Genomic DNA, 11,851 nt, shown 5'->3' with positions numbered 1-11,851 from the left:
GAAAAATTGATTTGTTATGTAACATGTTTATGATTCTTTGTATAAGATGAGTTTTATTAAAAGTGTTATGTGAGCAAAATTCATGAATCTTTATCAATAATTTTATATGTTTTTTAAAAATTCACGAAGTCCTTTAAAATCTTAAAAACCCATAATGTCCTTTTAAATCTTATGAATTCATACTTTGTAAATCCATTAAAATCTGAATTACAAAATCCTAATTATAAAAGTCTTTTAAAAAAAATCTTAAAAATTGTTACATACTTATAAAGTCTAATCTACGTGATTTTTTTATGTCAAAGTAGTCTTTTAAAATGTTAATTCAATACACCCCTTAATTTTAACATTCACTTTAAAGAATATCATCAAATGATTTTTTTATATAAAATGATGTACTTTAAAACAAAAAAATATTCTATGATTAATGTGTTTGAAAAACATCATTTTTAGTCATTTGATCATTGTTATTGTATAAAGAAAACAATACATTTTCCTTGTGCTATCATACCAAACGTGTTTTCGGGAAAAGAAAATATTCACAAAATTAACAATGTTATGTATCATAATTCATAAGTCATATCATGATTTCCCTTATAATAAACTAGGGATGATTGCAATTCAATTATAATTAATAATAATAAAATAAATAAAAATAAAAACCTATCATAAAAGAAACTTGTGATTCAACTTACATCAATTTAAGAATAATGTTAAATTTGAACAGACTAATCCAATTTATTGTAATTTGAATTAGATCAAGTATTTTGATTTTCCCCTATCTTTTTTTAAGGATAAAGCATAAGTTTAGTCACCAATTAATTAGAATAAGAGTAAAGTCCCAAATTAATTTTTATGACTATTTTTTTAATGGACAACATTTATCAAATAAAAACAAATACATAATAAATATAAAAAAAACATTATTTCAAACTTTTAAATCTCGTCATAAAACCACAAACTTGATCTAAATTACAAACTACAAGTGAAAATAATCTTCAATTTATTCGAAAATAAAATATAAGTTCATAATAAGGTTAAAACTAATTTCAAAATAAATATAAAAGAATCAGTATAAAAAAAAAAGATAAAATAAGAAGACTAATTTAAATTTAGTCATGTTTCCAATTTGACTCAGTTCAATTTTTAGCATGAGAATCAAAAACCGAACCTCATTGAGTGAGTGTTCAGTATTTTGGATAACAATTTGCTCGATTATCAATTTTATTGGACTAGTTTAATAGTTTGGATTAATTCCTGAACACTTTTAACGATAACTCAGTGGAAGTGTTGCAAGAGATGTAAAAAGAATAGTTCTACGCATAATATGAAGAATGAGGACTCCTAAAAAATGAGTGACAAACACTTGGAAAAACACAATCAACCACGCTATTAATTTGATGCCAACTTGTAAAAAAAAAAAAAAATCTAATGAAAATTTTAATCTATTTTTGAAAGTAAATGCATAACTATGACCTGACGAACAATTCAACTTTTTTTTTTAATCTGTACAGTATTACTTCAATGGTGAATAAAAAATGTAAAAGTCATTTTAGTTTATTTTACACTCAACCTCTATCGTCCAATGTCTGGTGGCATTGTGACCACGGGCATCTAGTTCGGGTATTTTTTTTTCTGCACTTCCGGTATTACTTCCTAGACTTCCCATGATACTACCGGAACCGTCATTCCAGCAACAATATGGAAGGTGCAAGAAAAAATAAATGTTTGGCTATCTACGATTCTATCCCTTGATAAAAAAAAAATAAGCACAAGCATAACTCTTGATCACTTTAGCACGCATGCTTTGTTAAACATCCAAATAATATGTACCACTGAAATTATCTCAACATAAAATAAAATTCGTAGGACAAGCTATTTCAAGTGAAAAATACTTGGATCAAACAATGGGGATACACAAGTTTGCAATCTTTCATTCAAATTAATGACTAACATTTCTATTTCTGCGAACACCTGAATTATAAGTGTACAACTAATGGTACAGATTAAGTCACAAATTCCCACCAAAAAGGGGGCCCTCCCAGCAACTAAATAAAGGGTGCAACTTACCCAGAGTGTCATATTGCAAATGTTGTGGGTTACCAAAGGTTTCCTATGTCTTCATCGTCTTCGATGCCTAAATAGTAGACGGCGGTTAATGTAAGCCTGCAAATAGAAAGTTGGTAGAAAAGTTGACCTTCAGGTTCCTTGAGGGAGTTATAAATATTTAGCCATGAAGAATGAAGCTTGCAAGAATAATCGTAGAATATTTCAGATACCAGAAGGGAAATTGTCCATTTTATTTTCCCAAGGGAAGGACAATTTAAGAAAAACCATAAGAACAAAAAGGAGGAAAAAAGGCAAGCGAGAACATGTTTAAATTTCTTTGGCGTAATACTGACTGAAATGGTTTATAACAAAAAGATACAAGATGGATAGACACAGAAAACCCTAAGTTAAGAAATAGGAGGATACAATAGTCCCAGTAAAATAAAAACACACAGACAAATATTTATTGTTTTGATAAATTATAAAAAGCTATCTTGCTTTTCCACATATTAGCAACATGCTTATAACCAAAATACATTTAGGAATTAGGAGAATTCAAGGTTCTCATCTCTTTTTTCCCATGGATCAAGGGAGGCTCTACAGAAAAGGAGGGTCCCTAGGGGTAGCGCACAGGGAGACCCATGAAGGAGAGATAGAAAGGAGTTGGAAAAGTGGCTTATATGATGAAGATTGGCTAAGATTTATAACTTATAAGGACTAGCCATATTTCTAGTCAATGTGAGATCTCAACACACCCTCTCATGCCCATGACTAGACATCTAGAGCATGAATAAATGCATGTGGCTCAATAACAACACCTCACACCTAGGAATGGACATCTAGAACATAGACAAATACGGGTTGTCCAATAAAGAATTTAGGATAAGCTCTGATACCATCTTAGAACTTGGGCTTAAAATCTAACTCAATCCCACAAAACCAGCTTGTAAGTTGAGAACCATCTCAGCCCTATAAGGACTACATAAGTCATATCTCTAGTTGTTGTGAGATTTTAACACAGTTCTTGTAAAAGAAGCCAAGAAGTCTCCCAAAATTTCTTAGAAGCAACTAACAGTGATTTGAGGAGTGTATTTTAGGATCAGTGCATGAGTGATTATCCACCTTGAGGCAAAAGGGTTTGTGGAGGATTATATTAAAAAATTGAAGTGTTGGTGGCACAAATGGCTGAGTTGGCCAAAGTTTAGCTTCTTGGTTACTTCTTGAGAGGTTCGACTGTCCGAGACAAGATTTGAAGCAAGTGACTGAAGTCAACAATCTGGCCAAGGGCATCAAGGAGGAGCTGTGGGGCAACAAAGTATCACCATGGTGGATTAGAAGCTGTCAACTATGTGCAATTGTTGGGTCATGTCTCCAATCTCAAGGCCTGGACTCAAGCTTATGGCATCTATTGGAAAAGGAAATCATCACCAAAAAGTGGTCCATTCATTGTGACAAACCTAATGGATCCAACCAGTTTAGATCAAGAATAGTTGTCAAACGGCAATAAAAGAAGTACAATGGGCCCAAACAACTCAGAGAGGAGTTTCCCAGTAGGGTATGCCCCAGAAGTTCTCAAATGGCAATAAGTTGTTTTTATCTTTGTTTTGATTTTGTTTTATGTTTTCTCATGTTAATATAATACTTTATTTCTATATAGAATTAAAATATTGTATTACCATTGGAATCATTAATTCTTTAGTCAAATATTATCACAATTTGGTATCTTTTGAGTGCATTTAGTCATTATATACTTACAAAGTTTTAGGAAAAAAACAAATTATTACTCTAAAAAGGTTTAAATTTTACAAAATAATTTTCTTTTAAATATTGAGACCCCATTAACCCAACCCGACCTAACCTGTTTATGATTAGGTTGGGTTGGGTCGGATATGTAAAAAAAAAAATTCACAAACCCAACCCAATCCAACCTGAAAATTTTTTATCGGGTTCGGTAACGGGTTTAGCCAAACCCGACCCAACCCAACCTGTGCACACCCCTAATTGCAGAAGTCATTTTTTCAGAAAGTAAATAACTAATAATATCTCAAATAATTATTTTAAAAGAATAAGATTCTATTAATATGCAAGAAATTCATAATCCTTTTTTTCTTAAAAGAAGCAAATCTTTTTAACTTGCATAATTACATTTGGTATGTTCTATATTTTTCAGATTTGGATTTTGGAGGACAAAATACTTTGAAGATTTATTTAGGTCACATAATGCATGTAGACAAGGAACCCAAGCATTCTCATATGTGTAAGCTTATGTGTAAGAATGACACAAAAACAATTAAAATTTCCAAACTTAATATCAATGAATCAAGGTCACTTGACAAAACTTCACTCATTTAAATCAATATTGGAGACCAAAGGAATTAGAGTTAGAGAGGAAAAAAATATCGGAGGGGCTTGTCAAGAAATTGTAATTACAGGATTCTAAGAATCTCTATAAGACTAAAACCATGGCATCTGAAATGATTAATTTCCTAATGAGATAATCTACTAAAGAACAGTGTAGATTGCATGTTTCAGGAGGATTACAAAATTTTCCTAGAACCCTATAGGATTCAACCGAATGTCTAATTCTTCAAACTTGGAACTGTAGAGTATTACTCTTCCTGCAGCAAGAATCCTAATGGAAGGCCTTAATTAGAAAAAAGAAATAGATACAATGTAAGCAGTAAGACCATTCAAGCTAAACCACAGTAGATAAGCATGTTCTATTTTAAGGGTGTGACAAACCTGAAGATAGTAACAATGAGAACTGTTAAGTATAAAGCAAGTTTGGCTATCCGATATTTCTTCTCGGCATTAAGTACCCTAAACACCTCAGTAACATCAATAAGATGCTCTCTTTTCACATACCTGAATCATGGAAATGGAATAATATGACAAAATAACATAAAACACGTTTAAAGAATAAGCCCTAAATGAATGTATGAAACAAGTACACACATAAACTCATTATACTCAAAAATACTGTTGTTGACACTTGACATTTCCTATCCAATATGTATATCACCCCCAAAATAATTCAACATTTAGATATACAAGTTGGAAAACTTTTAAACATGAAAGTAACCTGGTCATGTGGCATGGATCATGGCATCATGCCTTCATTTCACTTTACAAAACCAATAAAAAAGGTTAACAAACTAATAGCAACATATTTCACTTACACAACTAGTAAGGTTAACAAGTTAAATGGCTCAAGAACATAAATTAGAAAACTATAATGCCAAAAAATAAAAAATAAACCTCAAAGCCAAACAGAGTTTAAAGAATTCCATCTTATTTGTCTGAAGTATCTAACAGTTAATAAGGATAAAAAAATCCAACTGAATGCAGTTTCAATAAAAACCTCCAGATCCAAACAGTATAATGAAAAGATTAACAAATAATTTCATGTTGACTGCCAGCCTACAGTAGGAATACAATATTCAATATATTTGTGTCTTTCTCAATCTCTTTGGTGAGTGAAAGAAATTTGATAATAAACAGCTAAAATATCTAAGTATTGAAAAAGGTTTACAATGGCTTTATGATAGGATACAGGGTTTGGGCCTAAGCCTTACAACTGGGCTGAACACATTAGTTAAAATTGCTGATGTGGAGCCAGTTGGTTAGAGGAGAGGAGGCAACATAGTTATAGTGAGAGGGCATGGCAAGGGGGAAAATTATTCTGTATTGTGTAGAGACAGCAGATCCTCAGATTTATACAGATTTGGATCTCCCCATTATAAACTTCTGAATGAGAAGAACATGCACACCGCAACCCATTTCTAATTATGTTACGTATGCGAATCTTTCATCATTTATCAGTATTTGACACAATTGCAACTAATGTGGATAAGGTGGAAATTCCTAAAATTATACAGAAGGCTATGGGACATCAAAATAGAGAGCTTGTGATTGAGAGCTCTTCCAGAAAATCATACTAGGGCTATTGTTCAACTACCTGACAGGAAGAGACGAGTGGGGTGCGAATGGACTTTAACAGTTCAGTACAGTCAGATGACAGCATAGAGAGTTTCAAGTCTAGATTGTTAGCTCAAGCCCCAAGGGTTACAACCTATGGCCTAGATTATGACAAAGCATTTACTCCAATTAAAACTTATGCAACTTAAAAAAAAAAAAAAAAAGACTCAAGCAAAGTTGCTTTAGTACTTTTTCAGAAGTAAAAAGTAATAGTTTCCAAAAAGAAGAAAAAAAAACTTCATCGTGAAATCTTTCTTATAAGAATCTACTACAGGTTCCTAAAGGTAAAGAAAGATAGGAGAGTTGAACCAAGGGAATCTCATTAAGGATGATGAGGAGATAAAGTCTGTCAGCAAACAAGATATCAAGAAAAGGTGAAAGAGTTACTTTCACGAGCTATTTAAAGGACACAACATTATATTGTACTCTGATAGTCTAAACACTAGAGAGGAGGAACAAAACTATAACTTCCATCATAGAACTTGGAAATCTAAGGTAAAAGAAGCATTGAAGAGGATGGATAATGGCAAGGCAGACTGGATAATATATCTATTGAGATATGGAAGGGCCAAGAAAAAAACATATGATGATTGACAAAGTTGTTAAATACAACTATGACTTGTGAGGCCTGAGATCATGTTGGATGAGGGGAGATGTACTTTAATCCCAATCTATGAGAACAAGGTTGACATTCAAAGCCTCAAATTATTGGGGGATTATGCTCATGAGCCATTCTACAAAGCTATGAGAGGGTGAATGGGAGGAGCTTAAGACAAGAGATCATATTACCAAAAATCAATTTGATATTATGCCAAGGAGGTCAACCATGGTTTCAATATACTCACTACAAAGATTAATGGATAGATATTGGAGTAACCAAAATGAATTAAGCATGGTTTTAGTCCATATAGAAAAGGCATATAATAAGGTGCCTAGAGAAATACTGTGGAAGGATCTGGAGGGAAAAAAAAAAGAAGAGAGAGAAAGAGAGTTCATATTGCCTATATTTTCAAGCATTTGAAGATATGAACAATGGGTCACAACTAATGTGAGAATACAAAGAGAGGCCACAAAAGACTTTCCTATGAACTTTTGTGAGCCTTTATTAGCATTTATTTGTTTTGTTGTTTATATGAAAACATCTCTTAGATGTATAATAAAATATCCAGAATGACAAGATAGGTATGAAGAATATTTCAAATAATCTTTTGCAAACTCAAATGTAGACTAGTAAATTAAAAAGCCAAATAACTAAACAATAAACACCACTGTAGCCAAACAGAGAGTTAAAAGAATTCCATCTACTTACTCTGTCACAATGAAATATTCAAGAGCTTATATGACAAAGAGGGGGAGAGGGGGAATAAATTATCAGAATAATGCAGTCTCAATCAAAACCTCTCAAACAGTAAATAAAGAGAGCAAAATTCCAATTCCATTCACACAAGTCAGAATAATCGCACTACTATTATCAAATCATATCATACAAGTACTTCACCCCCTTATTCCCCAAGCAAATTAGACCTGTACATACATCTATGTAGATAACAAAAAAAAACATAAATCAAAATGTAAATACAAAAGTTCTCCAAAAACTTCAAAAAGTGCTTGGTTTTCAGTTCAGATAAATCCTTCGAAAGTAAAACTCTTAGGCCTGACAAACTTTCCTATAAGCACTTATAAAAGAAAAATAAATAAATAAATTGAGCTTATCTGTGAGTTAAAACTTAAAATCAACTCATGCACTTTAACTTTTATAAAAGTTCTCTCATCTAACTTCTCCAAAAGTTGAAGCAACAGAGTTGATTTAAGCCTACCAAATAAGTTCAATTCATTTTACTTTTTTTTTGTAGCCATAACATTATTATTATTTACACACAGACACAGCATCTACAGCAAAAACTATCACACCCAAGTAAGTCAAAGAACCAGGGCTTTAAATTGCGGTCGCGTGAAGATTTTCACAGTTACGAATGAATTTGCGGATTCTGCGATGTGGATTGCGGTCATGGCGGCCTAAATGTTTCACACCTTTGCACAAAATTACATTAAAATGTTTTATATCATTATATTATATAATCTATAAAATAACCCACCAAACACAATGCCATTCAAAAAAAAAACTTACAGCCTGAGATGATAGCAAGTAACAGGAACAGTGAGCAAAAACATGAACCAGTGGCCAGTGAAGAGGCAGAGGGCACACAGTGCACCCTGCCCAACGAACTCCGGGAGGACGAAGTAGTTAATCCGCGATGCCGCGTCGAACGGGTTGATGTAATCAGATTCCAAATCAGATAGAATCAAAACCTTAAGCCCCCAACAACAACAACAACAAAAATCACAATAACTAAAAAAAAGTTGTATTGAGAAGAAAAACGAGTGTGAAAAGTAAAAGGGAAATAGAAGAAGAAGACCTGGTAGAAAGTGGATGCGAGAAGGGCAATATTGGAAGGGAAACAAATGGCGAGCCAGAAGAGGAGATTCCAACCCATTTACTTACTGAGTGACGAGAAGAGAGGGAGCGGAGCAAAGTAGGGTTTTGTGAAGGGTAAGTTGGAAACCGAACCCAACCGATTTGAAATTTCAAAAACTGGGGATTATGTTGTTGTGAGAGTGATGAGTTGGGAACAGAGTAAACTGGGGAGTTCGACTACATGAATATTTTCACGGATCCTTAACAGATGAATTGGATTAGGATTTAAAAGAAAATATGAAAAAGTTTTGTGCTATTCATTTAGAATTTTTAAATAGTGACTTTTAAGATTTTTTAAATAACATAATAAAATCTAATAATATTTAATTATGATTTTTTATAATTTTAAAAAAATGGTATTAAAAAATATATAAATTTAAGAAGAATTTCAATAAAGATTTCATCATTATCAAACTTTTTAATATAAAATATTTATCAACTAATTTCATCATATTTTATTTGACATTTTTTTATTTGCTACATGACTTTTTTTTTCTTTCATTACAAATCTTCTCTTTTCTATTTAATATTCTTCAAAATACATGTATTATATATATTTTTTCTATTCTTTTGAAATAAAAAATATTAAATATACTTTTCCCTTATACACTTTTCCTTTTATTTTTTAAATTAAATTAATATTTGTCTTATGTGCTAAGACTAATCATATTTTTATTATACTAATTATGTCCATAAAATATTTGACGCAATGTTTTCGTGATAGTCACTCTTAATTTCGTCCACATAACTCATTAACTCTCTTACCAATTTTCCACCCTCATTATTCTCTTCTAGTGTATGTTTATTATTGCATCTCATTTAATCATACTATTAGGTTTACCATGAAATAATTATAATAATAAAAAAAAATAAGAAAATCAACATATCCAAAAGTGAGAATGAGAAAATATTATTGTAAGAAAGGTCAGTATAAGAAGACATAAAACTAGAATTAATATAGTTATTAAAAGATTAAAAAAAACATTTTGATTTTACTTTTTTATTCAAATCTCATCTTTTCTTATATTTTTTTCACTAACTCTTGTAATTTTAAATGTATTTTTTAAAAAATATCAAAATATTTTTAAATCTTATATAAATCTATAAAATCCTTTACAATCCTTTAAATTCTTATGATATAAATTCATTAAAATCTAAGACGACTTCTAGCATGAAAGAGCGAAGGAAATCTTGTACGTACAAGGGAGGTGTAAAATTTTTTTTAACTATTGGATATATTATTTTTTGACTTCATTGTAAAACGCCCTATTTTGTTTATTACACTAAATTGATCTTCTTATTTTTAATTTATTATTTAAGTTCCTTTATATTTCAAAATACACTATCTTAATCACAGAGCTGATTTTAACTGTTATATAATATATAAAATAAAAATAAAGCTTATATAAGTATACATATTTTAATTGATGTGAAAATAGAATTTAATCTTATATATTATATTTTAAAAGAAAATGTATAAGATTATAAAAATATAATAAATTAAAAAAGAATAAAAATTGAATTTTAAACTATTTTCGCATAAAAATTATATTAATATTATATTTTGTATCAAATATTCAAATGAGTACTTGAGTGTAGTGGTAAAAGAGTGAGCTTCTTACTTCAAGGACCATGGTTCTAGTTAAAATTAGATATGGGGACTAAGATAATGTATTTTAAAATATAGGAGGACTCAAATAGTGAATTAAAAAATAGGAGGACCGATTTATTGTAATAGGTAAAATAGAAAGACGAATTTTGCAATTAAGCCTATTTTTTTAACCAAAGGTGAATTTTTTTTATCTTTTTCTTTTTTTCTTCTTTTACTACTTTGTTCCTCTGTCCCCATCTCTCCCTCCCACCCACTCAGAGAGATTGACGTTCTATGCGTGCCATGTTCGACCAACGTCGCGCTTGTGGTCGCAAGAGCCTCGACACAACGTTCGCATAAGCTTCTCAATTTTGTGTTGTTTGGGTTTTTTTTTCTTCAGATTTGGTTGTTGCTTAATTGAAAGAGAAAATGGGGAAATGAAAGCCATTTTCAGACCTGGTTGGGAGAGCATAAGAATTTTGGTGTGTAAAAGGGGAAGATCTTGTATTTTTTTTCAGATCTAGTATTGGCTTTGTGTAAATTGACTATGTTGATGATGCTTTGTAATTAATTGTTGCCTGAAAAATCTTATTTCCTGAAAAAATTATGTAAATTTGAGAGTGTTATGGTGGTGGTGGTGAGGTTTTCAGCACAACGATCGAAGGAGCGGGTGCGTTCGGTTCCCTTGGGGCGATGAGGGTTGAGAACACCTTCTTGGCACGATGGAACTAGTCGTCACCAAAGGGGGATTTCTTCAAAACAGCGATGACGATCTCGGCGAGGTGTTGGAGGTTCTTGACGGCGTCGAGGCTGAGGGTGTTGGTGTTGTGGTTGTGCGCGACAACAGCGGTAAGTCGTCTGTGGCAGTATGGTGGGTTGCATTAAGAGTACGGAGAGCTTGCCGAAGGAGAAAAGGATAAAGGTGGAAGGGTTGAAAAGCCACCTATGAGAGAGAAGATTGAATCAAGGGAAAATGGGGAAAGAAAAAAGAATAGATACAAAAAGATGATCTCACGACCCATATCAATTTGTGACCAACTACTCACAGTTGTTGCACTTGCAAGACTTGTTTTGCTCTTGCATGATAGAATTCGTCAAAAACTAGAAATAGAAAGGGAGCAACACCCCGAATTTCATGGGGTAACTGCCTAACTGGTAAGATGACAATAACGTGTTGAAGAGATTAACGTAGAGTTAATTGAAGGGGTGATTGAATAAATAAAAAATAAAAAATAGAGTAAACTCCAATGACTCTCTTGAGGTTTGCTTTATTTATACTCGACACTTCTCTTTTTTTTTACATTACTCTTTATAGAAAGAGATAAGGGAGAAAGAGAGAGAGGCATATGAGTAAACTGGAATTCGGTGGTACCCTACAATGTGTAACTACCCTCATATTTATAATACTGGATTAAGCATATACAAATACTTGGGTCAAGCTCGTATACATACTAGAATCCTTTTATTCTAAATAAGTCTAACATAATGGTTCTAACACTCTTAAGTCTTACCCATTTCTTGGGCCCCTTTCTCCATAACTTTTTCCCTCTTCACTAGAACCCTTGTTCCCAAAATTGAATTGTCTCTCCTCCATTCCCCCAAAGCACCCTTGACCCTAAATGTCATTGCCCTATCCCATATGACGGTTGCTTCACTTTTGACATACTTGTCGAGGGAGAGTGAGAGGATGTGACACCCTCTACCCCTCACATATATATTAATAAAGGAATAAAAATTCAAATATTAATTAAAAGTATTTT

The 11,851-nt window shown here is 32.0% G+C and overlaps 1 protein-coding gene across 2 annotated transcripts; it reads right to left on the bottom strand.

Moving 5' to 3' along the window:
* Positions 1–1,849: 1,849 nt before the first annotated feature.
* Positions 1,850–8,709, bottom strand: LOC114372405 (protein cornichon homolog 1-like). 2 transcript variants are annotated; one of them, XM_028329937.1, is made up of 4 exons: positions 8,442–8,709; positions 8,153–8,334; positions 4,789–4,911; positions 1,850–2,163 (listed from the first exon to the last, which is right to left on the bottom strand). In XM_028329937.1, the coding sequence occupies exons 1-4, from the start codon at positions 8,517–8,519 to the stop codon at positions 2,097–2,099; spliced, it is 450 nt and encodes a 149-aa protein (XP_028185738.1). In that variant the 5' UTR covers positions 8,520–8,709; the 3' UTR covers positions 1,850–2,096. The 2 variants fall into 2 exon arrangements, with proteins under 2 accessions (XP_028185738.1, XP_028185737.1); XM_028329936.1 differs by lacking the exon at positions 1,850–2,163 and adding an exon at positions 4,331–4,678.
* Between the last annotated feature and the right edge of the window lie 3,142 nt (positions 8,710–11,851).

This window comes from Glycine soja, chromosome 10, assembly GCF_004193775.1.
Source record: "Glycine soja cultivar W05 chromosome 10, ASM419377v2, whole genome shotgun sequence".
NCBI classification, from domain to species: domain Eukaryota; kingdom Viridiplantae; phylum Streptophyta; class Magnoliopsida; order Fabales; family Fabaceae; genus Glycine; species Glycine soja.
Note: the sequence above shows the minus strand (reverse complement) of the source record. Positions and strands in the feature narration are given on the sequence as shown.